General features: G+C 31.5%; 2 protein-coding genes across 2 annotated transcripts; both read right to left on the reverse strand.

The window, feature by feature from the left end:
* Positions 1 to 3271: 3271 nt before the first annotated feature.
* On the reverse strand, positions 3272 to 4704 carry LOC131617571 (aspartic proteinase PCS1-like). The gene has a single exon (XM_058888836.1). It carries the CDS (start codon positions 4697 to 4699, stop codon positions 3401 to 3403), a length of 1299 nt encoding a protein of 432 aa, XP_058744819.1. The 5' UTR covers positions 4700 to 4704; the 3' UTR covers positions 3272 to 3400.
* A 14415-nt stretch (positions 4705 to 19119) lies between these two features.
* LOC131617572 (E3 ubiquitin-protein ligase RDUF1-like) lies at positions 19120 to 20438 on the reverse strand. Its single transcript, XM_058888837.1, has one exon. The coding sequence runs from the start codon at positions 20431 to 20433 to the stop codon at positions 19231 to 19233; it is 1203 nt and encodes a 400-aa protein (XP_058744820.1). The 5' UTR covers positions 20434 to 20438; the 3' UTR covers positions 19120 to 19230.
* Positions 20439 to 26140: the final 5702 nt, after the last annotated feature.

Genomic DNA, 26140 nt, shown 5'->3' on the forward strand with positions numbered 1-26140 from the left:
ACACCGATTACAAGAAAACTCTCACATGGACTTTTTGGTCTTTTACCATTACAAGAATCTTCGGGAAAAGATAAACGACTTTCACTCAGAAATTCAGTGTAAAATGAAATGAGGAGAATTCTCAATTATATAGGAAAAAATGGCTATACAAGATATGATCCATGACCCATTTTAAGACTTAATCGATTAACCTTAGACGATAATTAACTAACGGCTTTCAAAATATGGCAAACCTAATCTAAAAAATGAAACCTTAAAATAATTATATGGTTTAATCTATTAAAATAATTTCTAATATACTAAGCAATCATTTACCTAGATCTAATTGATTGGACCAAGTTCTTAATCGACTAGGCAGTGTAACAATATTCTCAATTAATTATAAATACTTCTTGATGAATTCCATACAAGCCTTGATAGGTTTTCAAGAAATTTTATGAAATAAGAGAGGGTTTTGAAAAAACATTTTTGTGTGTGCCTGATTGCCTCAGTACTTCAAGACCTACTTTTGATCTTTTACATTTCAACATATTACTCTAAGATGCCAAAAGTAAGATAAAGTGAGCTTTCACAATTTTAAAACTTTAGACATTCAAGTTCCTTGTCTCTCTACAACAATGACTTAACAATTCAATTATAACTTGGAACTTGTGACTGGTGATAAATGATTTATCTTCATGATTATGTGTCATCATCCAAACTTTACTTGACAGTTTAAATCAACTCCCTCTATTATAGAGAACTCTTAACACCCACAAGCCCTTTGACTTGTTGAACCTTTGTCGACCGCCACTCCTCACATCTTCGCTTTGCAACTCTAGCACCTCTATCGACTTCACAACTACTTTTACTATTATGATTTCTATTAGTCTCGAAATATAAACTATTCTCTATATCACATTAACTAGATTTAGAGGCATTATTCCCCAAGAATATATATATATATATATATATATATATATATATATATATATATATATATATATATATATATATATATATATATATATATATATATATATATGAGTATATAGAGTTTTTGATACATTTCCATCAATCATTACTTTATCGTAGAGTGAAATTCATTTGGATTCTCTTACTTTAAAGTGAGGTTTTAGTGGTAGGAATTCACCGGGAGAGATTGTGAAAGAAATTATTTTAAATTTGTTTGTCAAGTTGTCCAGTGGTTGGAATTCACCATTAAAAGGTGAATAAATAGGATGTCGCGGGTTTAAATTTGCGCCCTACTATGGATGTTCGTGGGCCGGTTTGGTTCGATTTTAAGAAAATGCGATACTCAAACCAATCAAAAATATATGGATTGGTTTGGATTGTATTTTCATTTTTTTTTTCTCGATAAAATCCAAATCAAGAAATAACAGGTTGGTTTGGGTTAGATTGATCAGATACATTAAAAACAAATGTGCAAAAATAATTTTAAAATAATATTTGATTTACATCAACTAATTTTTCATAATAATATAAAATTCTTAATTTTTTCACTCCATATAGGTCGCGAATGACACAAACGACATTTTTTTCTTCTTGAAGTTGAATATCTTATACTATTTTTTATGATAATGATGACATAAATTATATGAACTAATATGGTTGACTCGGATAGACGAGCTCGCGGATAGAATTTTAGAATTATGTTGTCCGAACCAATTATCACCGAATTTCACTGGTTTAATTCGATTTTTGTCCGAACTAAAAAATATCCGACTCAAACACCATAATTTACTTTGAATTTTGATTTGGTTCAGATCTTCTCAAAGCAGTGAACATCCCTCAACACTCTACATTTGATATCTTTATACATCTACTTATTTTTAACTATTTATGGTCATATATTATAGACAAAAATGTGCACTATAAAGAACTAGGTTGTTTATAAACACCAATAATAACTCTTTTAATATGAGAAATAAAATAGTCTGTTTAATTATTAATCATCTATTGTCGATTAGCTAACTTCATTAAATAATGGTTTGAAATTTTAGCTACATGCTAATCTTATGCCACAATTATGTTAGACTTAGAGCATCCAAGTTGAATGAATGCTATGCAGATCCATCAATCAATTCAATAGAATACAAAATTTCCAACTTGATTTCTACTCTGCATTTGATTGACAAAGGATACATGTCTACGTTGCATTTAGTAGCTCATGATGCCAATTTTTGTGACAATATAAGAAAAGGAATATGAGTTTTTCTTTCCTCTCTTTCAAAATAATACATACAAACTGCTTCAAGCCTACAAGAAAATAATACTTGCGAGAGAATTGAAACTTAATTTTATTTGATAAAATTGTAGCTTTAATTTTTTATTTAAAAATTATAGAAACTTTTTTAAAAAAATCAAATTTATTATCATATACATAGTATTTTTATTCAAATTTTTTAAATATTTATGTTTTAAAAAATAAAATAATATTAATCAATAAAAAATCTAAATAGAAATATTAATTTGTCATTATTTATATTTATAAATCTAAGTTTTTATCAAAAAATTATAAATATTGTATACAACATATAACTAGGATAATTTTGAAATTTTAACTTTTTAAAATGATTTTTAAAAATTCATATTGTGAACTATATATGGTGGTGAGATAGTTCAATTGATATACGTTAGTTAAATTATACAGTGGTGATTGATATTTATAAATCAACGACTTAAAAAAACATAAAACATTTAAAAGCCATAAAACCTTTAAAAAGAAAATAAGAAAAATATTAATATATGTGGAAAAACACTTATAAGATCATTATAAAACATAAATCTAAAACAATATTAATTATTAGAATAATTGTAAATTAAAAAAAAAAAAACTTGTATATTTAAGCTGTGATGAAAGAAATCTAGTTTACACATTCATAATTTTGAATGCATGTATATTATAATTTTTTATTTTTTTTATAAAATGTTTTTAGATTTTTATTGTATGAGTAAATTGTTCCATCTTTAAAATATATTTTATATTTAAAAAATTGAATCTCAAATTTTTTTATTAACCTTGTAGCTTTAATTTTTTTATTAGATTATTATAAAAAAACATAAATTTAATAATATATCAATTATTAAAAGAATTGTAAATTAAAGGAAAAATTGCATATTTAAGCTGTGATTAAAGGAATAAATTTACGCATTCATAATTTTTTTTAATAGACAATTTGTATCTAAAAACCTTGAGAGGAGTAGACTCTCAAGACCTAAATATTTTACCATTAAACCACATACACGCACACGCAATCTTAAATGCATGTATATTACAATGTTTGAATATTTTTATAAAAGTATTCTTAAATTTTTATCATGTATATACTTTTCAAATCTTCTCTCCGCTACAAACAAAGCAACCTTATTCATAATAATAGCGTAAAAAAAAAGAAAACTAAGAAACCAAACCTAGTCTTTGACTCGCAAGGTTACAATTTGTGTCAGCAAATCCAATCCTAGAATTAACCAAATCATACTCCATCCACAAATTCTGTTGATGATGATGGCCAATCAAAAAAGCCTGAATCCCCAACAAATCAGAGTTCCCAAAAGTGAAACAATAAACCCAATCATTACCCTTTGCCGCCTCACTTACCTTATATAACAACTTCTCTCCGGCCACCCTCATCTCCGCCCCATCAAACACCATAGTCACAGCCGGTAATGCCGGAAGACCCGACCCGACTGGAACCCGGAAACACATATCCATTGTACCTTGGAAAACAAACTTCGGGTCACCTAAAGGTTTTAGTATGTTTTTGGTTTGTAGTGCAAATTCATTCTTTAAAGCAGTGTAAACTGACCCGAGAAGGAAAGTGAATTGGGTACCCGAATCTATCATGGTTTGACCCGCTCCAGAGTGATCCGGTAAAAACACCGATTTTGGAATGGTTAACCATTTCTCACCAACTTTAATCCCCTCGAGCTGAACAGTGTAAGCGACGCGGTTAAAATATGGTAACCGCGTCGTCTTTTTAATAAGAGGAGTGTAATGAAGAGAAGAACCTAATCCCGGGCCGTCCCCGAGGACTAATACACCGGTAGAGTCTTTACCAGATATACAATAAGAGAATTTTGGGAGTTTTAATTGGTTGGAGAAAGATAGTGTTCCAAGATTCATACCAATTAATCCTGTTGTCTTGGAGTCTTCGTCGCCCGAGCTGGTATCTGTATCCATACATCCGAATATTAACTTGGATTGGAGGGAGGCTCCAATAGAGAATGTCTCTATCGCGAGATTTCCTTCCATAGAGGAGGAATCGGCGTAGGAGACAATAACATGACAAAGTTTGTTTGCGTCGCATGAAGGTGGATTGGTTAGGTCTCGAGTTTGAGTCGTGCATATTGGAGAAGTGCATGGGGTGGGGGTGTATGAAGAAGAGAGGTGTGGGTTGAAAATAAAATTTAGGTTAGGGAGTTTTTTGCAATGAAGCCATGAGAGTTCACTCCCTGTGTCAAGGACCATGGTAACTTTCTGTGGGGGCGTGCCAACTGTTAATGAAACAGTTAGTGTTACATTGTGTTGGAAAGTGAGTTTGTTTGGTGAAAGTGAGTTTTGAGAGAGTGTTTGTATTTTGAGAGGCAAAGTGATGAAATTTGAAGCATCACATGTTTGAATTTGAAGAGAAATTATGAAGAGAGATAATTTAAGTGAAAGGAGAAGGAGAGGAATATTGATAGAAGAATAAGACATGATTGAGAAAAAGAAAAGATGGTTTTTTTTCCTCGAGAAACTATTCCTATTTATACTTAGAGAATGCTAACATTTAACTTAAGAGCATACAAATAAAAAAATTTGTGTTAAAAAAGAAAAGAGTACAAGTTAAAAATTAAATGTAAAATTAATTTTTTTAAAATTGTGTACTATTTTTAATAAATTTATAATAATTTTTTTAATTATAGTTTTTTAAAAGCAATTTTTTATTTATAAATTTCTTAACATGAGTCTTAAGAACACACGAAACACATGTTAGTATTACTCTTATATTTATATAAAAATAAAAAAATAATAGAATCATAATGAAATTATTAATTTTTTTCTATAAAAAATGAATTATTATTACATTTAAAGATTAAAAATAAAACAGTTGCAAAATTATTACAATATATTATCATAATAAATATTTTCTATAAGTGCAATTGATTGCAATTGTAAGTGCGAGAGTGATTGTTTGGAAGCATACAGATTAGTCATGAACCTACTAATCAATTTGTGTGATTATAATCAGATTAGGATTGAGATATTATTAGAATATTGACCATGACTTTATTACAATATATTTTTATTTTATATATTTGATTATGATTGAAATATGAAGTATATAAGTAGGAGAAACACTATACTAGGGGAAAAAATAGAATAATACTTGTATACTTGTATTTTGGTAGATATGATGCTTATTATTGTCCTTCATAAACTTGTTTTTATCTTAAGCTAATAGAGGATTAAGAGTATTCGACCTATCTCTTGTTTTTATTTGTAGGTTTTGGAGTTTTCTATTTATTTTGATGTTAATTCTTATTGTTGAGTTCTAGCTAGCTTTCTATCGATGGAGTGGTGATTTTTGTTAGGTTCTCTCATTTTGGGGTGTTTTGCCCTAGTGGATTTCTACTTAGGATTTTGGAGTTTTTTTTAGCTTCTCTTATTAATTGGTGTAGTTTGTTATTGCTTTTTTTGTGTTCTTGTTGTTTTTGAGGGGTAGTTTAGTATCTCTCGTGTCCATGGGGAACTCATATGCCTGATCTTTTTTGGAACTCTTTTTTTGTACTTTTCTTTTGAATATATTATAAGTTTAATAACAATTTTGTTTTCTCTATTTCATCTAATTCATAAAATTAGTCGTCATATTTTAAATATAATATAATATAAATAAAATTACAGTTTTGATTCTCAATTTTATCTTAATTATAAAATTATTTTTTTATTTTAAATCAAATAGTAATGAATCTCTCTCACGTTTTCACATAAAAAATTGATATAATATTCATTTTTAACTTATATTTTTATTTATAAAATTTCACAAAAGATTTATGTCCAATGATTTGTAATATTTTACAAAAAAAAAAACTTATTATTTAAAAAATAAGAAATATTATTAATTTTAAATTCCTATAAAATCTACATATTAAAATAGTTGTTAAAATTAAGTGTTGATCTTTGTATCTAAATTAAAAAGATGTATTTTTTTACTAATTTATATTTGTATGAATTTAATTTAATTGTATTTTTGATCCTCTATTTAAGTATATTTGCAAAATCAAACAATTTAAAATTTTTTTTTTAAACATTTTGTCACTAAAATTGATGATATATTGATTTTTTTTTAAGTGTGTGTGTTTTTTTTTTTTTCGATTCTATGAATATGCTAGCTCCGAAGCCTAAACATCTTTTCTTATTTTGACAACACAAAATAATTTTTTCTAATAATAATAATAAATTTTCTTTTGTTTTTCATTCATCACTCTTCTTTCTATCTTTTTACCACTAGCATTATTATCAGGATAAACATAACCATCAAATACCATATCCCATAGATCTACATCATAGCTAAGAAAGAAATTTTAAATTCTGTCTTTTCAATATATAATCAAAATTTTCTCCATAAAAAAAGTGGAGGTTTGACACTATAGTGATCTCTTTCATTGATAGTGGGCGCAACTGGTGAGTTTACTCATGCCATTGTGTTTCAATAAAAATTTATGAATTTTTATCTAACACTGTGAAGTATTTGATAAACAATCAATACCAGAACCAGAGCTCTGATGCCAATTCAAGGTTAACGAAACACAAGAAATGAGAGTTTGAATTTGGTTTCAAGAATACAAACTTTTTAGCAACCAAGACAATCAAACAAAGAACTTAGAATAAAAATAATGAACACACTATTTTTATCCTAGTCCGCTGTTAACGAAGCTACCTCCAATCCACCCACCAAGGTGATTTTTCTTTTTCACAAGGACATAATTCACTATAACCAAACTAATTACAACCACAAAGACCTACTGTCAATGTCTTCTTGAGAATTTTGACTATACCCTCTCAAGGAACAAAATCAACTCAAAAGTTGAGATACAACAGATTACATAAATTGAAATACAATGAATAACACAAAAGTGTTTGAGAGCAAGTGTATGAACAAAAGTTCCTTGCTTGATATTTTTCTATCACAGAGTTTCAACATTTTCCTTCAAAAGATTGTTGTGCAAAAGTTCTTATTTTCCATTCTACCCAGTCTTGTTTATATAAGCATAGAAAGATTTGTTGAAGGGTGAAGATGGAATTCCATAATTTCTTAGTTGTACCCTTGCAAAAGGGTCAGCAGAAAATGGGAGGCAAAATAGTACTATAATATTGTCCTTTCTCCACAAAATCCGTATACAGGAAGGAATATTTGATCTTGCACCATGTATTATTTTCTCATGTAAAACCTTTTTGATCTTATCTTTTAATCTTTAGAGGCTTCAGAATGCGTGTTGATGAAACATGTTTAGAAGGATCAAAAGTTGAAAGAGAGTCTTCAGAAATTAATCTTTAGAATCTTCAAAACTTATGCTGTGTAGAATATCAGAGCTTGAAAAACTTCAGAAGCTCCTTTATTAGAGTCAGAATCCATTTGATGAGCATTCTTTCAAAAATATTATAAAAGAACATTACAGAACTTGACTTTTCTTTGTAAAGTGCATCTTATTATCTCTTCGGAGTTAGAGTGTGTTGAGTTCAGAATTTGATGATGTCACACGTCACTTCTTCAGAGTCAGATCCTATTAGCATTCAGTTATACACCAGAAATAATCATTAGGATACAAAATTGTTCCCTAAGAAACAATATATCGTTATCTTGTTCTTACAACTCTTATGAAGTATATAAGCGTATTCCGGTTCATGTTTTAATGAAAACTGGTAGATATCTGACATCTCCTTTATCATCCTTGATAGTCTTTGTACATTATCTAGTTGAGGTAGTGTGGTGTCAATATTGTACTGGGCAGAACAACTACGTTGTGGGGCGATACAACTACCTTTTGTGCTTGCACCATCCATAGCAACTTTCTCAGCTACTTTCTTAGATATGTCTAACTGATATGAATTTGGGTAGATGAGTACACCCATTGATTCAAAAGTAAAAACCAAAAAATCTATCTTCCATAAGTATAAAATAATGAAAATGATGGAGTTTTACGTAAAAAAAACACAATGCAAAACTCGACACAACAAAACTCTCCAATGGCATGTGTGTTCTCTCAAATCTATATTTTCCAAAAGGTCAGTTATCTCTTTATATAGAGATATCGTTCTAGCCAAAAAGCATAATAATAAAAATAGACCAAATTCAATCTTCAACGAAACTCAATCTTTTAATTAAAGAAAATCCAACCTTAAGTTAAACTCAATATTTTAATCAAAGCAATTACATTTTAAATCTTTTTAAGTGGATTACCTTTAATAATTCTTTTTCAATATAAATCTAAACAAAATCAAATATTTTTGTAATCAAACAAAACAAAAAACAAATATTTCCAAAATACACGTCAGAGGAAAACTGAGCCAGAATGTCTCAATAACATTTTTAGAGTTAGACATACCTTTAGACTAATTAACATGAGCTACATATTTTTTAATGCATGAACAATATGTTGAGATGAAAAAGTTATAGGATATTGGGGATCCAACATTTATAATGCCATCATACACATTCTTTCCTGTAAAGGATGTAGCTATAATATCTTGAAGAGCCTTTGCATCATCAATCAACACCTTGAGTATATAATTTCTTACATGTCCGAAAATGGGAGAATCATCTAGCATTTTTTCATCAAAATCCAGACGAGATTCATCAACATGAGCAATAATGGATATTATAGTATCAACGAAATGTTTCCTAACCAACAAATTGTAACTAAAGTTCAACACAATCCGGGTAGCACCAATATCATCATCACCAGTGACAAAATCATTATTTTGACTACTCAAAATACCATGAGTTCCACCCTTAAACTAAGTGATGATCGAAGGGGTTGAACTCGGGGTATGATGCAATGGTTCAAGGTTGCGATGCAGTGGAGAAGAGACAGAGCTGCAAGGATAGTACTCCAACCCCAAGTCAGTAAAGAAGTAAAAAGTGAATTTTTAATTGAGAATAAATTCAAAATCTGAGAAATGGTGTGATCGTTCCTTTAAATAGAAGAGTTAGTTACAATTGGAGACATGTGTGGGCCTGAAATACGGTCCATCGTCAGGTGGATCTGGACGGTGAGGATAAATTTTATGTGTAAGTTTAATTGAGTGGATTAGGAAACAAAATCCATCTATTCTTTGGGTTGTATTTTGAGCTTTAAAAGTATTGGACTTCCTAACTTTTTTAGGCCTTAAGAGCGAACCAGAAAACCACATATTTAACCACATATTTAAGAGGGAAACCCAATAGGTAACTTGACAATATAGGACTTATTCTTAACAAATTAATCAAAAATATATTTTTCAAAATCAAAGGCAACACGAATTCCTCCTTTATATAGAGACTAGTGAGTCCATGGGTGATAATTGATCCATGAGAGGAGGGATCTCAGTTAGCCACTCCAATCTTTTATAAGATGAAATACTTCACACTCATATTGGTAGCTAAAAAAAAGCCTTTTGAAGGCCTATCATCAAGAACATTTCTTGTAATTTCTCGGGCTATGTTCTTAAAAGAGGGAAGACAAAAATATGTTTTAAGTCTTTCACAACCAAGGTATTAGTTTATGATTGCACGAGAAATGCAAAACAAATTACTTTAGCATGGACCATATATTATTCTCTATTCTTATAATAAGTAATCTCTCTTGGAATATTAACCACAAATTCTTTTACGAACGTATGTTTCGGGTTCAATCACATTCCCACTCACTTCACACTCACTATTAATTTTTTATAAAATAAAGAAAATGAAAAGACATCAAAAAGGAGAAAAAGATATACTTGTAGTAGGCCTTCATGAATGTACATAAACTAGGATGGAAAGAGCAGTCGAAATGGAAAAGCTTAGCAACATAAAGCAATGACTGAACATGGTAAGTAACAAAAAAAAGGAAAGAATATACTCTTTTTTGAAACACCTCTACCTTTATAAGCCTCGTACTTTAGAGGCTATGAACATGCATACTTTTTTTAACACTTCTCTTTTACAAGCCTCTTGCTTAAGGGACAGTGAACCAATATACTTATTTCTTAAACATTTTGCTCTTACATGTCTCGTGCTTAAGGGACTGTGAACGGGTATATCTATAATAATCCGGATCCATCTACCATCAAAGGGCCTCAGTCCATTCGCTTTAGGACGTGCAAAATCCTCTAAGAGTACATAAATCATAATAGGCGAGATGGAATAGTCTCCATATGATATGAGCCAACTCGTTCCGAGATGCTCAGTGGGAAAATTCCTCATACCACAGGTTGAATAAGCCTTAAGTCAAGAAGCTGACTCAACTTCAAGCCATGTAACAGACTTAAATAAGAATGCATCGCTATCCATTGCACCGAAAAAGCAATGAATAGTAGTGATGAAGTAACATACGTAATTGACAAAAGGTAACATATAAAAATCAATAGTACATAAAGGGTGAGAAGAGGAAGAATGACTATATATATATATATATATATATATATATATATATATATATATATATATATATATATAGATAAACACGCATATGAAAAATAATAATCACTTATTCACATATCCAAAATATTGAATTTTTTCTTGTCCTCCGCTAGTAGGGTCACATTTAATAAGAATTAATATTAGTGTTCATTTCCCTGCCGCTGCTGCAAATTTTTTATCTTGCGGGATCGAGGAGGGTTTGTGTACCTTTCTTGAGATTCCAATTGGTTGCAATCCTAGGAGGATATCGACGTGGAAACTGTTGATTTCGAAGTTGAAGGCTCGGTTGGATAGCTTGAAAGGGATATTTCTAAGCTTCGGAGGTAGAATTACTTTGCTAAAATATGTCTTATCTAGTATATCTATATTTTAGCTTTATTTCTACATAGCTCCTGTGTCAATTTGCAAAGAGATTACGAAGATTCAGTCAAAATTTCTTTGGGGAGATAAGGAAGATTAAAGGAGGATTCACTAGGTTCGGTGAGATTAGGTTTGCTTTTCTTTGAAGAATGATGAGTTAGGTTTGAAGCAGATTGAGGAGTTTAATGTGTCATTACTCTTTAAATGGATATGTAGGACTCTTTAGGGGGAGAGTTCTTTATGGATGAATATTTTGTCGGCTAGATACGGAATATTGAGGAATCAAATGATTTTTGGAACCGTTTCTAGAACCAGTTTTTCCTCTTCGGCTAGGTGGAAGGATCTGGTTAAGGTGGAGAATTCTCTCCCCGAGCCGGTTTTGCTGGAAACTTATAGTTTGTGCTGGGAAGTGGCGGCTCAATTTTTTTTTGGGAGGTAAATTGGATGAGGGAGATATGTTTGAAGGACTTGTTTTATGGCTTGTATTTTCTTAGTTCTTTGAAGGAAACAGTGGTGGCTAGAATGGTAGCTGGGAAGACGGTGTTTAGTGTAAAACCCCAAAATTAGATTTAATATATTTAATCTATTATTTAATTGATTTGGTGTGAATATATGAGTCAAGGTGATTATTGTGATTTATCGATGAGATTATGTGATGTCTCGATGAATATGATGTGTTGGGATATATTGTTGGGTTAGAATAATATAAATAAATTAAGTTTCTAATTATGAATTAATATTTAATTAAATAAATAATATAAGGATGAACTAAATAATTAAGAGAAGTGAGTAGGAAGATCATACTAGGGGTCCTAAGACTAACTAAGTAAAAAGGGAAGAGAGAAGGAAATATTCGCTCGATCGTAAAAACTTGAGAGAAGCGTGACACAGATATATATATATATATATATATATATATATATATATATATATATATATATATAGAGAGAGAGAGAGAGAGAGAGAGAGAGAGAGAGAGAGAGAGAGTAACCAACCATATAACTTGGAAAGAGAATCAAGCTAGCGATAATCTAAGGTAAAAGGAGTTATCATAATTCTTATAATTGATCTAAGGTGTAGAAAATTATAAGTTGGGGTTGTGTTTGGGGATTTTGTGATGAATTGGATGTTTATTATGAAACTATGATGATTGATGCTTGGACAATTTTGTTAATATGATATATGATGTTGATGATAGATGAATAATAACATGATCTAGAGTCAAATCCACCATCCCATGGGTTTGAAGGTCTAGGGTTTTGATGATGATTCTTGTGGTTATGATGCACAATTGTATTTTGATGTTTGTAATGGATAATACATGTTAAAGTTACGTTAATAAGCCATAAATCGCAGGAAAATATTGATTTAAATAGGTTTTAGGGTTAGAGACTCGGACTGGTATGATGCAGGTCGCGCAGGGTTTTCTGCAGAAATTGCAGATCCTGCTTAGCACTGTTGTGTTTATGAAACATGGTTCAAGATAGAAAGTAGCTTGCTTAGCGCGGGAAGGGGGTCTCTTAGTGCGATGGTCTGGGATGAAAATGCTATTTTTGAAAAAAGGTTTTGGATTCTGAAAGCTTATATTTTATGCCAATTTCTGAGCAATTCTCTAGAATTTTATTGACATGTTTAGATGGGTTTACAGGGCTATTCGTGGATAACATGAACCTCGTTTGTATGATTTTATGTATGTCTCTGCCTATGTGCATGTTTGATTAGGAGTTGTTGTGGTGATGATTTATAACATGACAAATGTGATGTATGTGTGGTAGTGATGTTCGTGTAATTGGGATGATTGTATGATATGATGAATAAATGAATGATGATGCATTTTGACTAGCCGTGGTCGTTGATTATTAAGACGTTGTGCATCATACAATCATAGAATATGTTGGGACATTAGTCCAGTGATGTTTGTAGGAAAATTAGTCCAGTGATGGCCTCAATCCCATAGTGCGGATTGGGTGCGATATTATGAAGTGCTCTGATTCCAAACGGGAATCAATCGTATTGGTGGTGATCTTTGGAGAACGATGACTGAGTCATCAGTGGAGTTTTGGTACCACATGCATGAGTCAATAATGTTGCATTGCATTCTTTGTGACATTGCATAGTGTTTGATTGTGTGATGCTTGATTATCCTTGAGTAAAAGAGATTTGGATGATGAATGTGATTGTATTATATGTTGATGTTGTGAGTAGATGATGTGTAGGTGTAAGTGAATATGTGAAGTATGAGGATACACGTGTATCGGTATATATGTGATTTATGATACTTGTTGTACAACTACTATATTTATCCCTTATGTCTTTTATAATAATTATGAAATACTCACCCTTTATGTTTGAATGTTACCTCCACGTGGGTAACACGCAGGTAATCAGGGATAGTCCGTTGAAGCTTAGAGGATAACTTCGTCGAGTCTTTTAGTGCTTTCTTTTGAATAAGAGGGGTCTTGCTCTGATACAAAATATCGGGGTTTGGATCATTTGTTTTGGAAACTATTATGTTCTTTTAATTGTTTGATATGACGGGTTACCTTTTATGATATTTGATTGTTTTGGTTTATGATTCATGAATAATGAAGTATGAAAGAGTTTTATGAAGAGTTTTAAGTAATGATATTTGAACTATGAACTCCACAGCGAGAAATTGATGTTATTATTGTTGTGTTAAAGAAGTATTTGGTTTAAATAGTTTTGAGTCAGAATGTCGCAAGTTATGAGCAGAATCTGTGTATTTTGTTATCTGTTGAGCCGATTAAGGAAGAGACTGATTAGGTGGGATGGAGGGTTGATTTTGAATTAGGTTACACAACTAAAACATGTTATATTTTGGTGTCTCAGTTGCACAAAGTTGTGATAATTGAATAATATTTTTCGGAAGCCCTTGGGTTTCTTTGGATATTTGAAGTTTCTTACAACATAAAAGTTCTTGCATGGAAATGCTTTTTGAATAGGATGCCGACGAAGGATCTCCATCTCTATAGAGCTATTGCTCTATCCCTCTCTAACCTTCCATGTGTGTTTTGTTCGGCTGAGGAGGAAACATTATATCACCTTCTTTTTCATTGGCCTATTTTGCCAGTAATATGGAAAGAGATAGAAAGTTGGACAGGGCTGAGTTTGGATCCTGAAGTGGCCATTTGAGGAAAAAATCTCCAATGGCACATAAGTACCAGGGAGAAGAAAGTGAAGATTAACAAGGAGGGCATAATTTGGCTGGCGGTCACGTAGGGGTTATGAAATTTGAGAAATGATATTACCTTCAACGGCGGAACATGTATTGTCTCTGACCTCCTTTGAAATATCAAATTGAAGGCGTGAAAATGGTCTTTTATCGGAGAAATTTCTAACACCGAGTATAACTTCTACGAATTTTTCAAAGACCCGTTGTTTTATTTGAAGTACATTTCAGTTAGTTAGAAGTTTTTCTTGCTCCGTACATTATTCTCGACTTTTGTAAACGGGTTAGAGTATCCCTCGTACTCTCTTTTATTGAATCCTTGCTTATAAAAAATCATAAATTATACTCTTTCCAAGTGTTGTACTATTTTTCATTAACAATTACAAAAGATAAATAAATAAAGTATCAATTTTTTTTTTTACAATAATAATACACAATGACAAATGAATAATTTTTTATAGTAAATAATAAGACACAAAATTAAAATTTCGTGGAAATGGAATGGTTAGTACAACTTGTTGTAAATTATTAACAATAACTAATAATATGAGTGTGTTTCAAAATGACAAGGAAAATATGCCAGTGGATTTAAATTTTGAATTTGAAAAAAGATTGTTTCACCAAGGGTCACTACCTTGTGAAACAATACCAATGTGGCCTATAAATAATTCATTCTGAATTCAGAAAATCACATCAACAAAAACACAAATCCTCTAAAATAAATTCCAGACACTCTTCGCTACATTCGAGTTTTCGTCGGTCTTGCGCAAACTCGAGAAGGCTGAATTATCCTAGGTATTCCTGCATAGAAACTCTAAGACAATTTGAGAGTGCTTGAAATACTATAAGGAAAGTGTTCCGTACACAATTCTAGCCTCGATTCCATTCGGTTTAAATTAATTTTCTAACAATCTTATAGTATTTTTAATAATGGCAACCGAGACTCGTATCAAAAATCAAGAACAAAATCATCATTATAAATCCGGGTACGTTTTCATTATTTCTCATAAAAAAAATAATTTAGAGTAATGGAAAATTATAATATCATGATTCTAATTACAAACATTTCTATGAATTGATATCAAAGTATGGTTATGGAATTTATAATTTTCCTGTAATAATTAATTGCTAGGATATGTATAAAATTGAAACGGTAAAAATGCTTTGTTACGTTAATGGATTACAATGGATTATAGTGTCGTAAAAAGTGTTGTATATATATACATATATAGAACTCAATCTTCATTATAGAATTCAATCTTCATTATTGAATGGCATATATATTAGTACCGTCATAGTGATAAAAAAATTAGTGTTAATTGTATTGATAAATTTCTTACGGTGAATGCTAGAAAGAAACGAAACTAATATGTAAGTTGCGAATCTCATCATTATTCTCAGATAATTAATTCTTTTGTTGTTAAAATTAATTCATCCATCAACAGTATATATGCATGTGCTATGGATGTTAATGGTAATTACATTAAGTTAAGCAAACACATGATTTCTGTTTACATCCTATACATAATTTGTGTTTGAATAAAAAACTGCGATAAAGAAAAAAAAACTACATTTTCTTGCTTTCATATGAATCATGAAAATATGTAATTGAAAATGACTTTCTTAAATAGTGGTTTAGAATAACCTGAGAATTTGGAATTAAATTGTTTGATTCAACTGTTAAATATTATTAATATAAATTGATATTTTATTTTGAGATGTGGAATTTTGAGAATTTTATCACGAAAGATAAGGAATTCGAGATTCTCACAAATGAAAAACCTCATGAGGAATGCTCTATATGGATTAAGTTAGAGAGTCCGAAAGACTAAGGATCTAGAACTGAACAAAATAGATTCTCAACTTATTTCTCTTGTGTAGAAGGAAATAGTGATTGTTCGTAAGATTCTTATTAATCTTCGAGTGAAAGATGATCCTAAAGATTTACAATGAAGATGTAATTTCAAGGGACTTCTCTTGGAATAATGTTATCCAAGATGAAATAAACTCAATTATGTCAAGACGACATTCCTAAATGGAGATCTCGACGAGGAGATTAATTTCCTTAATGACTTTATATAGTTCATCAAATGGATGTCAAGACGACATTCCTAAATGGAGATCTCGACGAGGAGGTTTACATGGGGAAACCAGAAGGTTATATGCTTCCTAGTAATTAACAAAAGGTGTGCAAGTTTGTCAAATCTTTGTGTGGAACAAAATATGCACCGAAATAATGGCCACCAAAAGTTTGATTCTATCATTACAATATTCCCAAATTAAAAGGGAGACACACGACTTAGGGGGAAACTTTTAATTGTTATCAAAACAAGAATTCAAAGAGTTTGTCATCATCAAAAATGGGGAGATTGTGAAGAATATCTTATATCTAGTTTTGATGAAGACAAAGGTTATCAAAGAAGAAAAGGATCAAAAGTGTCATGCACATCAATGATGAAGTTGATCAAGAAGTTTTAGCATAGAAATTCAAGTGAAGAACTTGGGAGAAGTGAACATAACTAAGGTACTCATTGCAATTTATATTATACTATTTTAAATTGCTCATAATTTTATCTCTCATTTCATCTAAAAACCTTCTTGCATCATCATGCATGATTATCTAAAAACATTCTTCATCTACATCTTGTGAAAAGTGTTTGTACACAAAGTTGTGTTATAATATTGTGATATTCATTTGTCTCTACGTTGATCATTAGCAACGAGATGAATGGAATCTTAGAAACAAAGAGGTTTCTAGCTTCCACATTCAAGATGAAAAATCTTCAAATAGTGGACACTCTTTTTGATTAAAGTAAAGCGAAAGAGTGGGGGTTAAAAATATAGTCAAGAACACTATATTGAGAAAACTTCCACATTTAAGATGAAAGATCTTGGACTAGTTGACACACTTTTGGGGATCAAAGTAATGCGGAAATAGTGGGGGTTATGAACTTAGTGTTGTGGCTATATTAGAATACACAAGTGAAATTGGTTTTCTAATGCAATGTACTATATGCGATATAGTAGTTGCAATTAGTAAATGAGTGTATTTACTAGCAATCCAAATGGTGAGCATTGGAAGACCGTCACAAGGATTTTATTATCTTTTAAAACCAAAATCATGATATTCATTATGGTAGGTTTCCTACCATATTAAAAGGATATACCAATAAGGTTTAGATATCGAGTGTTGGAGATCATAAATTCACAACTATGTGGATATTTATACTAGTTGGAGGTAAGATTTCTTGTAAGAGCAAGAAACAAATATGCATCACTCTCTTGACCATGGAGCCATAGTGTGTGGATCTTGCTTCCACTGGTCAAGAAGTTGAATGGTTGAAGGACCTTCTATTGAAAGTTCCATTGGCTAAAGACGGTGTTTCAAAGGTGTTAATACAATGTGATAGTCAAGCCAATTAAACAAGAGAATTCAAATAAGTGTAAAATGAAAAGTCTGGGCACTGAGGCCTTAGACATTCTTTCATGATAAAATTGATTAAAGATGTAATCATTTCATTCACATATATACGACCGATCTATAATTTGAATGATTCATTTACTAAACTACTGGCCAGAGATTTAGTAAAGACAACCTCTAGAGACGTGAGGTTGAAACTCCTTGAATAAGTGTTCCGACAATGATAGCAACCCAATCTGAAGTTAATACATCTTAACCTAAGATTCAATGAGTAACAACAAGTCATTGATTTGGAAGTTGATGCAACATTTTGTGACAATGTTGACTATTACATAATTGAGGGTTGAGTTTTTTTTAAAAAAAACTCTTAATGAAGTTCTATATCGAGGAGGATATGTATCTCAACAAATAGATACAAACTGAACTTCACTTATATGAATTTCAAGATGGTGTCGTCTTAAAGTGAGAGTTAGAGTTTCTCTCATGAAAAATTCATGAAAACAGGAAAAGCACATGGCCATAAATAGTGCTAGGCGAGATATGTAGGCGAAGAACCTTTAAAGAGTGTGTGTATAGTAACGCCAGTCTGATCACATGAGATAACGGTTCAAAGCATAGCTACCTAACGTTCCGATTAGGCTTTGCGTTGTCTTTACTAAGGTTAAGTTCAAATCGAAAGATACCTAACTGTATTAACACTCTTTTGCTTTCTATATTCTGGAATTGGACTTGTCATTATTAGAACAAGTGGGGGATTGTTGTAAATTATTAATAATAATTAATAATATGATAGTTGTTCCAAAATGACAAGAGAGGTGGATTTGAAAAATGGCAACACTTCATGAAGTGTTGTAGAATGAAACCATGCAAGTTTTGAAGTGTGTTGTTATAGGTCAATCATTGTGAGTTTTGGTAAAAGTCATTGTTTCACCAAAGGTCGCTACCTTGTGAAACAATACCAATGTGGCCTATAAATAATTCATTCTGAATTCAGAAAATCACATCAGCAAAAACACAAATCCTCTAAAATAAATTCCAGACACTCTTCGCTACATTAGAGTTTCCGTCGATCTTGCGCAAACTCGAGAAGGCTGAATTATCCTGGGTATTCCTGCATAGAAACTCTAAGACAATTTGAGAGTGCTTGAAATACTATAAAGAAAATATTCCGTATATGATTCTAGCCTCGATTCCATTCGGTTTAAATTAATTTTCTAACACAACTTGTTGGAACTAGTTGAGTCAAGGGTTAAAAGACCTAGAGGTTAAGAATTTATTCCAATACTAATAATATTATCATTATAAAATATAAAAATTTCATGTTATTATTAAACTTTGACAAAGTATTGTTGATCTTTCCCTAAACATACACAAATACACAAAGGCTTTAATGAGATAATAAGATTTGTTTCCTTTCACAACAACTAGTTAATTACACCATAATTAAAGTTCACAATCACACATTATACAATTCCTCCCATTTTTTCCACATCACATTGTATCTTTCTTTCACTCATAATCTCATTATCTTCCATTTTCTATACCAACATGATAAAAGCAATAAATAAAGTTGAAATGATTTACACTTTTGTATTATAGTTTCCCTTACCAAATTACCATGGTCTAATTCCACCATTTACATCCATAGACCAAGTTCTTCGAGCTCTTGTAGAAGGATTCACATTAGCACGAGATGCATTATTATTATTATTGTTCCTTGTGGTTATAGTTTCAGATATTTCTCTTGTAGTAGAAATTGAACCTTGTTGATAACTACTTCCATCACCACCTCCCAAACATCCAAGGAAATTGTTCAACATTCTCCTAATTCCACCCCCTATATTACTCCTTCCCCTCCCTCCTCCATTTGAACTAGTAGTACTCATTGACCATGAAATCCTCCTTGGTTCACCAACACTATTAAATCCACCATCCAATTCTGTGTAAACAATAGGAAGCTCTCCCTCGGTATTCTCTCGGCTTCCACCGTTGAATCTTCCGACCGCGAATCCTCCGCCCGGTAGCCTCCATATTGTCAATCCAACATTCTCTTCTTCATTGTTGTTATTCTGTGGCGATTCACATGGGAGTTCATGGCGACAAATAGGGCAAGAATTGCGAATCTCGAGCCATGGAAGTATGCATTCGTTATGGTATATATGTTTGCATGGCATTTCTCGGGCTATAACTCCGAGATCGAAATGATCTTTGCAAACAGCGCATTGTGATTCGATCTCTACGTGATTATCATTTATTTCGATAGATGGTAACGATTCTACCGTTGATTTTGACGCGGGTAATGGTTTTCGGCTATTCGTCTCGCTCCCATTAGGATTAGCTTCAACATGAGAGAGTTGTTCCATCACCCTTTCAAATCCTGGCCCAAGAAGAGTCTCTGACATCCTTGGAGGCAATGGCCGGAGACCAGAACCGGGACTGTCTTCGTAGAAAAGCTCGTACCCGCGATTTTCTTCGCCCTCGCGGCTTGTTCCCTCGGAGGTTCCACCACCTCGTATCATAATGATTGGGTTAAACGTAGAAATGTCACCGCCGTGATTATTGTTTCTGCAGTAACGTCGACGAGCATTTTGATTTTGATTTTGATTTTGATTTGAATTGTTACTATGATGACGACCCATCATGTACATGGCGGCTGTCATAGGTAGCCTCCTCGGACGAGCACCGTCTGCATGAAGAGAATGTGCTGGATGTTCTAGCTCTTCGACAAATCCACTGTCGCAATCGGAACATATCGGCATCCCTAGCCTCCATACCCTAACAAATTTGTTGCACCTGTGGCACCAATGTGAAGACATTTATGCTAGCTAGATTAAAATTAATAGTAACACTTTTTTTATCAATCCCTAAAGAAAGAATATGAATTTCATGCAAACCCTACAATGGGAAACTTTGAATCATAAGACAATGTGAAGAGAGAAAGAGAGGGTTTGATAGGAATTTCTATGGAAGAGAATATGAATTAGGCTATGACAGGTTTATGTGCATGGTGTTGCGTAGAAGTTGATAACGACATAACAAAGGTTGTGTGTGTAAGATGTTATAAATGTTTGTTTTTGCATGACACGTGGAGAGTTTGAATTCCAGTGAACAAAACCAAACATTCTTGCTAGCAAAAGAATGCTATTAAACCAAACACAGACGAAAAGAGTTGTTTCTATTTTGAAGCCTAATTAAGGGTTTGTTGTAATTGTCACAAAGTGAAGTTGGCATGCAACTCTGTTCTTTCTTTTTTTGGGTTTTCTTATAATAGTATAACAATGTTTTTACATAACCACTAACCTACCAACCGAAAAAGAGGAAAAATCAACTAAAATATTGTTTTAAACAAATGTGATAATCACAATAGTTTTAAATTGCCATTGCGGTAGTGAGTGGTAACGAGTGTTGCGGTTGCAATTATTGCAGTTGTGATGAGCATCGTGGTTGCAACACCGCGAATTTTAATTAAAATGTGTGAAATTTATCGTTAAAAATACTTTAAACTAAGATTTTTAATTAAAAAGGAAACAAATTAATATGTGCAATTGCAGTCTGATACGGTTGTAGATATTGCGGATTAAAATTTAAAATCAATATTACCTCCATCTTTTTATATTTTAAAGTATAATAATATATTTATAAAAACCTATTAATAATAATTAGTTTTCACACCTTCAAAAGGGAAAAGGGAAAAGAGCCCAATTCATTTACATGATTAGATTCCCTATTAAATTGTTCAAATATTAAACTTCACTCTTTTATCCTTGTTTTTTTATCTAAGATCATGCAAATATATATTGTCTTATTAGCAAGAGAGAAAAATAAACACGGGGATTTAATTCTTAAAACACTCATAATAAAAGAAAAATAAATATCAACAATGATCCACTATTCAAATATTAGACCACAACCCTAAGATTACAGTGTTACCCAATCATACTTTTAGTAGATCGGACTAAAAAAAATTTATAAGCAAAATATGAATTAATAAGCGGCACAAAGGGGTGTACAATCCATCAATAGAACACAAAATCGAAATTAAAACAACAACAACAACAAAAATTAATTTAAACATTTTCAAACTGTCGAATTTGTTCAAAATTCTCCCATTAAAAAGAATCAAATCAACCAATAAAAAGCTAACCCAAACAACCATCCTAAATCACAACTAAAGAGAGATAAAGAAGACACCTCCAAAGCTTGCAATCGAGCAACAATTGATCCGGAAAAATAAAAAAAGATCCACACGAAGCCAACGAAAAAAATTATTCCAAGATTTGAAATTCGACAACTTCCGAAAAGATGCTCCAAATCTTCTTCGTGACAAAACAAAGAGGACAAATCAAATTGTGAGCGTCCACCAAAATACCCCACTTAGCCAAATTCATTCTATTCAGGAGCCTATTTAAAATCAAATAAAAGTATAACTGAAACATTAAAAAAATCTAAGAAGTAAAAAGCTAGATAGATATAAAGAAAATTAGTATAAAGAAAATATATATTTTTTAAATTAATTATTTCAATAAATTGAATGTTCACATTTCTAAATTTTTTTTATTATTTTAAACTCTTAAAGTATTTCTGAAATACTTGTTAGCATTTTCCTTATAAATATTGTTCATGTGTGGATTAATGCCTAATTAATTTCAACTTGTCCTAATGCCTAATTAAGGATGTTGACGTCTCCCTCGGCTAATGATTTCATTTCCTTTTTTTAAATTAGTTATTTATAAAAAACTAGCATCAAATAATCTGATGGATCTGCCTAACAAAGACATTTGATCAAAGCAATTGAAAAAAGCAACAACCTTAAATTGTATTGCGATTAATTTTTTAATATTTGTCTTTCCTTACAAATGTACGAAGTTGAAGGTATTAGGTCGTTGAAACTCTGGAACCCTACTATAAAGTTGAAGGAATATGTCACATCAAGGTAGACATTATTCTAACCCTAAATACATATTGATTTCACCCGTTACTATCTTGGATGTCAGAGTATTTGTAGGTACCCCTACAGCGGTACAGAGCCCCAAGACAAAAAACCACATTTCAGTTTGTCATTGGATCTTAGTTCACAACCTAATTTGTAAACCTCTTTGACTTTATCCAGATCATTTGATACTAATTCACTGCCTCATTTGTCCATATAATTTTGGTTTCGTTTATGGGAAATGATCTTCAACGCTTCCACCTCACTAATCAACATCCAAAATGAAAAACCGAAAAAGAATTGCACCAACGTAGGTGACTATACCAAGCTCGTCCCTGGCCAATGAAATTGTCAGAATCACTTCTGGGCTAGAGAGTGGGCCACTACAAGAAAATTTGCTGATTGCGACGGTTATATTTGCAGATTACGACGGTTAAAACCGCCGCAATTTACAATCTATGACGGTTATAGTACCGTCACGGAATCGTGTGTCCCCAACCTATTTCGCGACGGTTGTCAAAACCGTCTCACCAACCGTTGCGATAGATCACGACGGGTAATAACTGACTTAAAATAGAGATTGCGACAGTTAAAAACCGTCGTGAATATGCGTTTGATTTTTGTTTTTGTTATGTTCGCGGCGGTTTTAAACTGTCGTGAATGTGAAATCGTGACAGTTGGTACCGTCGTAATTTGATTTATAAATTTTTAATCTAATTTATTTGGTAACGGTTTAAAGCGCTACTAATTATTTAATTTTTACATTTAACAACAGTTTAAACCATTATTAATTTTTATCTATTGTATTATATTTCTATAATATTTTTTTTATTTAAATTATTTCTACTAAAATATTTTTAAGTTATTTCTACTAAACCATTCTTGTTATTTTTTAAAATATTTATATTATAATATTTTTATTTATCGTATTAGTTTTTATTTTATTTTCTATCACTTTTTAACGTAATGAAATTAATTCCATTAAAAAACATTTAATATCAAATGAGCATCATAATATCAAAATAATGCAACTTCCATTATCATGTAAAATTCGAGTTCCATCATCATGTGTTGTAGTACAAAAAACCAAAAATATGTCAAATCCTGATCTTATAATAATAAGTATCATTATGCCAAAAATACATAAGAAAGTTCATAGTTTAACTAATTCATAAGAAAGTCTAATTTGTCCTTCTTGCTGATCCATTATCTGCAATACGATAGCTAGACTCAGATGAATGTCTACCATCAGCGGGTGATTCCAATCCCTGAAAAAATATTAAAAGAATACTTTTAAAATAATATTCATAAACAGGACCAAAAGTCAATTCCTTTTTTCATAAAGATACCACTTATATACAGCTTATATATGCAAACATTAATATGCTCAAGTTCTTAATATTAATAAAGGTAAGAAAATGGAACATCTTAGTTAGTCCCAAAGAGAAAATCACACATATATCCAGCACTAAACCATGGTTAAGATAGTGAAAGCAATTTCATTCCATAGCATGAAACTACAAAATGATTTACTCAAAGGAAAGGAATGAAGAAATCAAGCCAACCTAATATTCAGTGACCAGGAATAGTGATTTATGTAGATACTCAATGTATTTTTCACTGAGATACTATTTATCTGCAAGAAAATACAGAAGAAAATGAGTCATTTGGAACAAAGCAGCACCATCAATATTTAATAAAAACAAACTACAAAATAAAGCTAGATCAAACACCATTTGGAATCTCTAAAAACTTAAAATTACAAAAGCAACTGCAAATTTATAACCAAACACAATCATATAAATCAACTACAACTTTTCACAAACAATCTATAAACAAAATTAAGTGAAATAAACAAGCACAATTTCAAATAAGACTAATTTATCAAACTGTTTGACAGAAACACTAATTTGATCGACGGTTTTTAATTATAGGAACTACATTTATCAAATTTCAGTCCCCTTACAAAATCGTACATCAAATTTTCGTATTAGGAGTTTGTTACAGAATTGATGTATTAGGAGTTTGTTACAGAACTGATGTATTAGGAGTTTGTTACATAAGGTTGCAGAGCTAGTAGTTAGTAGTTACAATTATATTTGGAGTTTGTTACACAATTGATGTTTATACAAAAGAACTTACACAGTAAGTCCTTTATTGAACAAGCACTTGTTAAACAACTTTTGTTATAGCTTTTGTTACAATTAAATTATTGGCTTCATATTCCATTGAAGTCAATTAGTAGACATTGAACAATTGAGTTGTTACTATTTGATAGCTTTTGAGTGGAGAAAACATACACTGTTCTTAAAATAATTTTTAAATTTAATTTTCTTTTTCAAAATAGAAGCTAACAGACCCTTACTTTGTAGGTTCCAGTGCATTAAAAGTCCCAAATTTGTAGCAATGCATTGGGTGAAGTTCGGTAGTAAAGCGGGTACAAGAAAATAAGAGGCATAAACCTATTTTGTAGTTAACATCCTGATTTTAATCGTAAAATGCCATAACTTTGCAACTAGACTTTCCCTCGGCAATTAAAAGTATAGGCATAAACCTATATTTGTGGAATAAGGCGGAATCGCTCCTTTCAATAGTTGAATGGTATAATCTACTAACTAATTGAAATATAGTACTGTTATAGTAAAAATAATCTAAAAAGTTGTTATAGTACAATAGTTTGTGAAGAATGTGGGGCACGTCTTATATTCTTTACACCAGAACAATAGATTAGAGATAACCTAAAGATAACCGGAAAAAAATCACGAAAATCAATAAACCCTAAAACCACAAATTATAAAACCCAACATCAGTTCAATCTACATAAACTCAAAATCAACAAAATCAAAGAGCTAAACCCTAAGATTCAAGTGAAGCTTCAATGTTGAATCAATGTTAAAGAATGGGAGAGATATGTGAAGATGAGAACAAAAAAAAGGTGTTACAGATTACTTACAAGTTTGAAGACAGAGAAATTTGAAGAGATGGACGCAGGAGGCGCAAGATAAGCACGTGAGAATGAATCGCTCGCTGCTTTATTTCTGTTTGAAGATGAGGACAAAGAAAATATGAAATAAAACCTAATGTTAGTATGCGCGGGTGAATTTTTTAGGGGGTACGGAGGGTGAAGTTACCGTTGTGCCTTTTGATAATATTTCAAATTTTTGTGGGAAACGAAAGGTTTTTAGGGCGACGGGTGTTTTACCGTCGTGGAATTAATTTTAGGGCGGTTAATTTTAACATCATGATATAGCTTTTTGTGGGAAACTCACATGATGAAAGGTTAAGGGGGCGACAGTTATTTTACCGTCGTAACATCAATATTAGGGTAGTTAATGGTACCGTCGTGGCATGAATTTTAAGGACAGTTGGTATAAGTCGTCGTGACAACCGTCTCTATAGGAGAGTTACGACAGTTATAAGTGACTGTCGTGATTTTTTTTCGTAATACGCTAATTTTCTTGTAGTGGGCTCACATCATTCTTCATCGCTTAAAGGAACGTTAGGTCCCTCACCTCTATAAAAATTATACTTACGAGCACCAAAATTGTATTATGAGCATGTCCAACCAATCATCTACCTTCAAAAATTGCATA

The sequence above is a fragment of the Vicia villosa genome, linkage group LG7 (assembly GCF_029867415.1).
Source record: "Vicia villosa cultivar HV-30 ecotype Madison, WI linkage group LG7, Vvil1.0, whole genome shotgun sequence".
Lineage (NCBI taxonomy): Eukaryota > Viridiplantae > Streptophyta > Magnoliopsida > Fabales > Fabaceae > Vicia > Vicia villosa.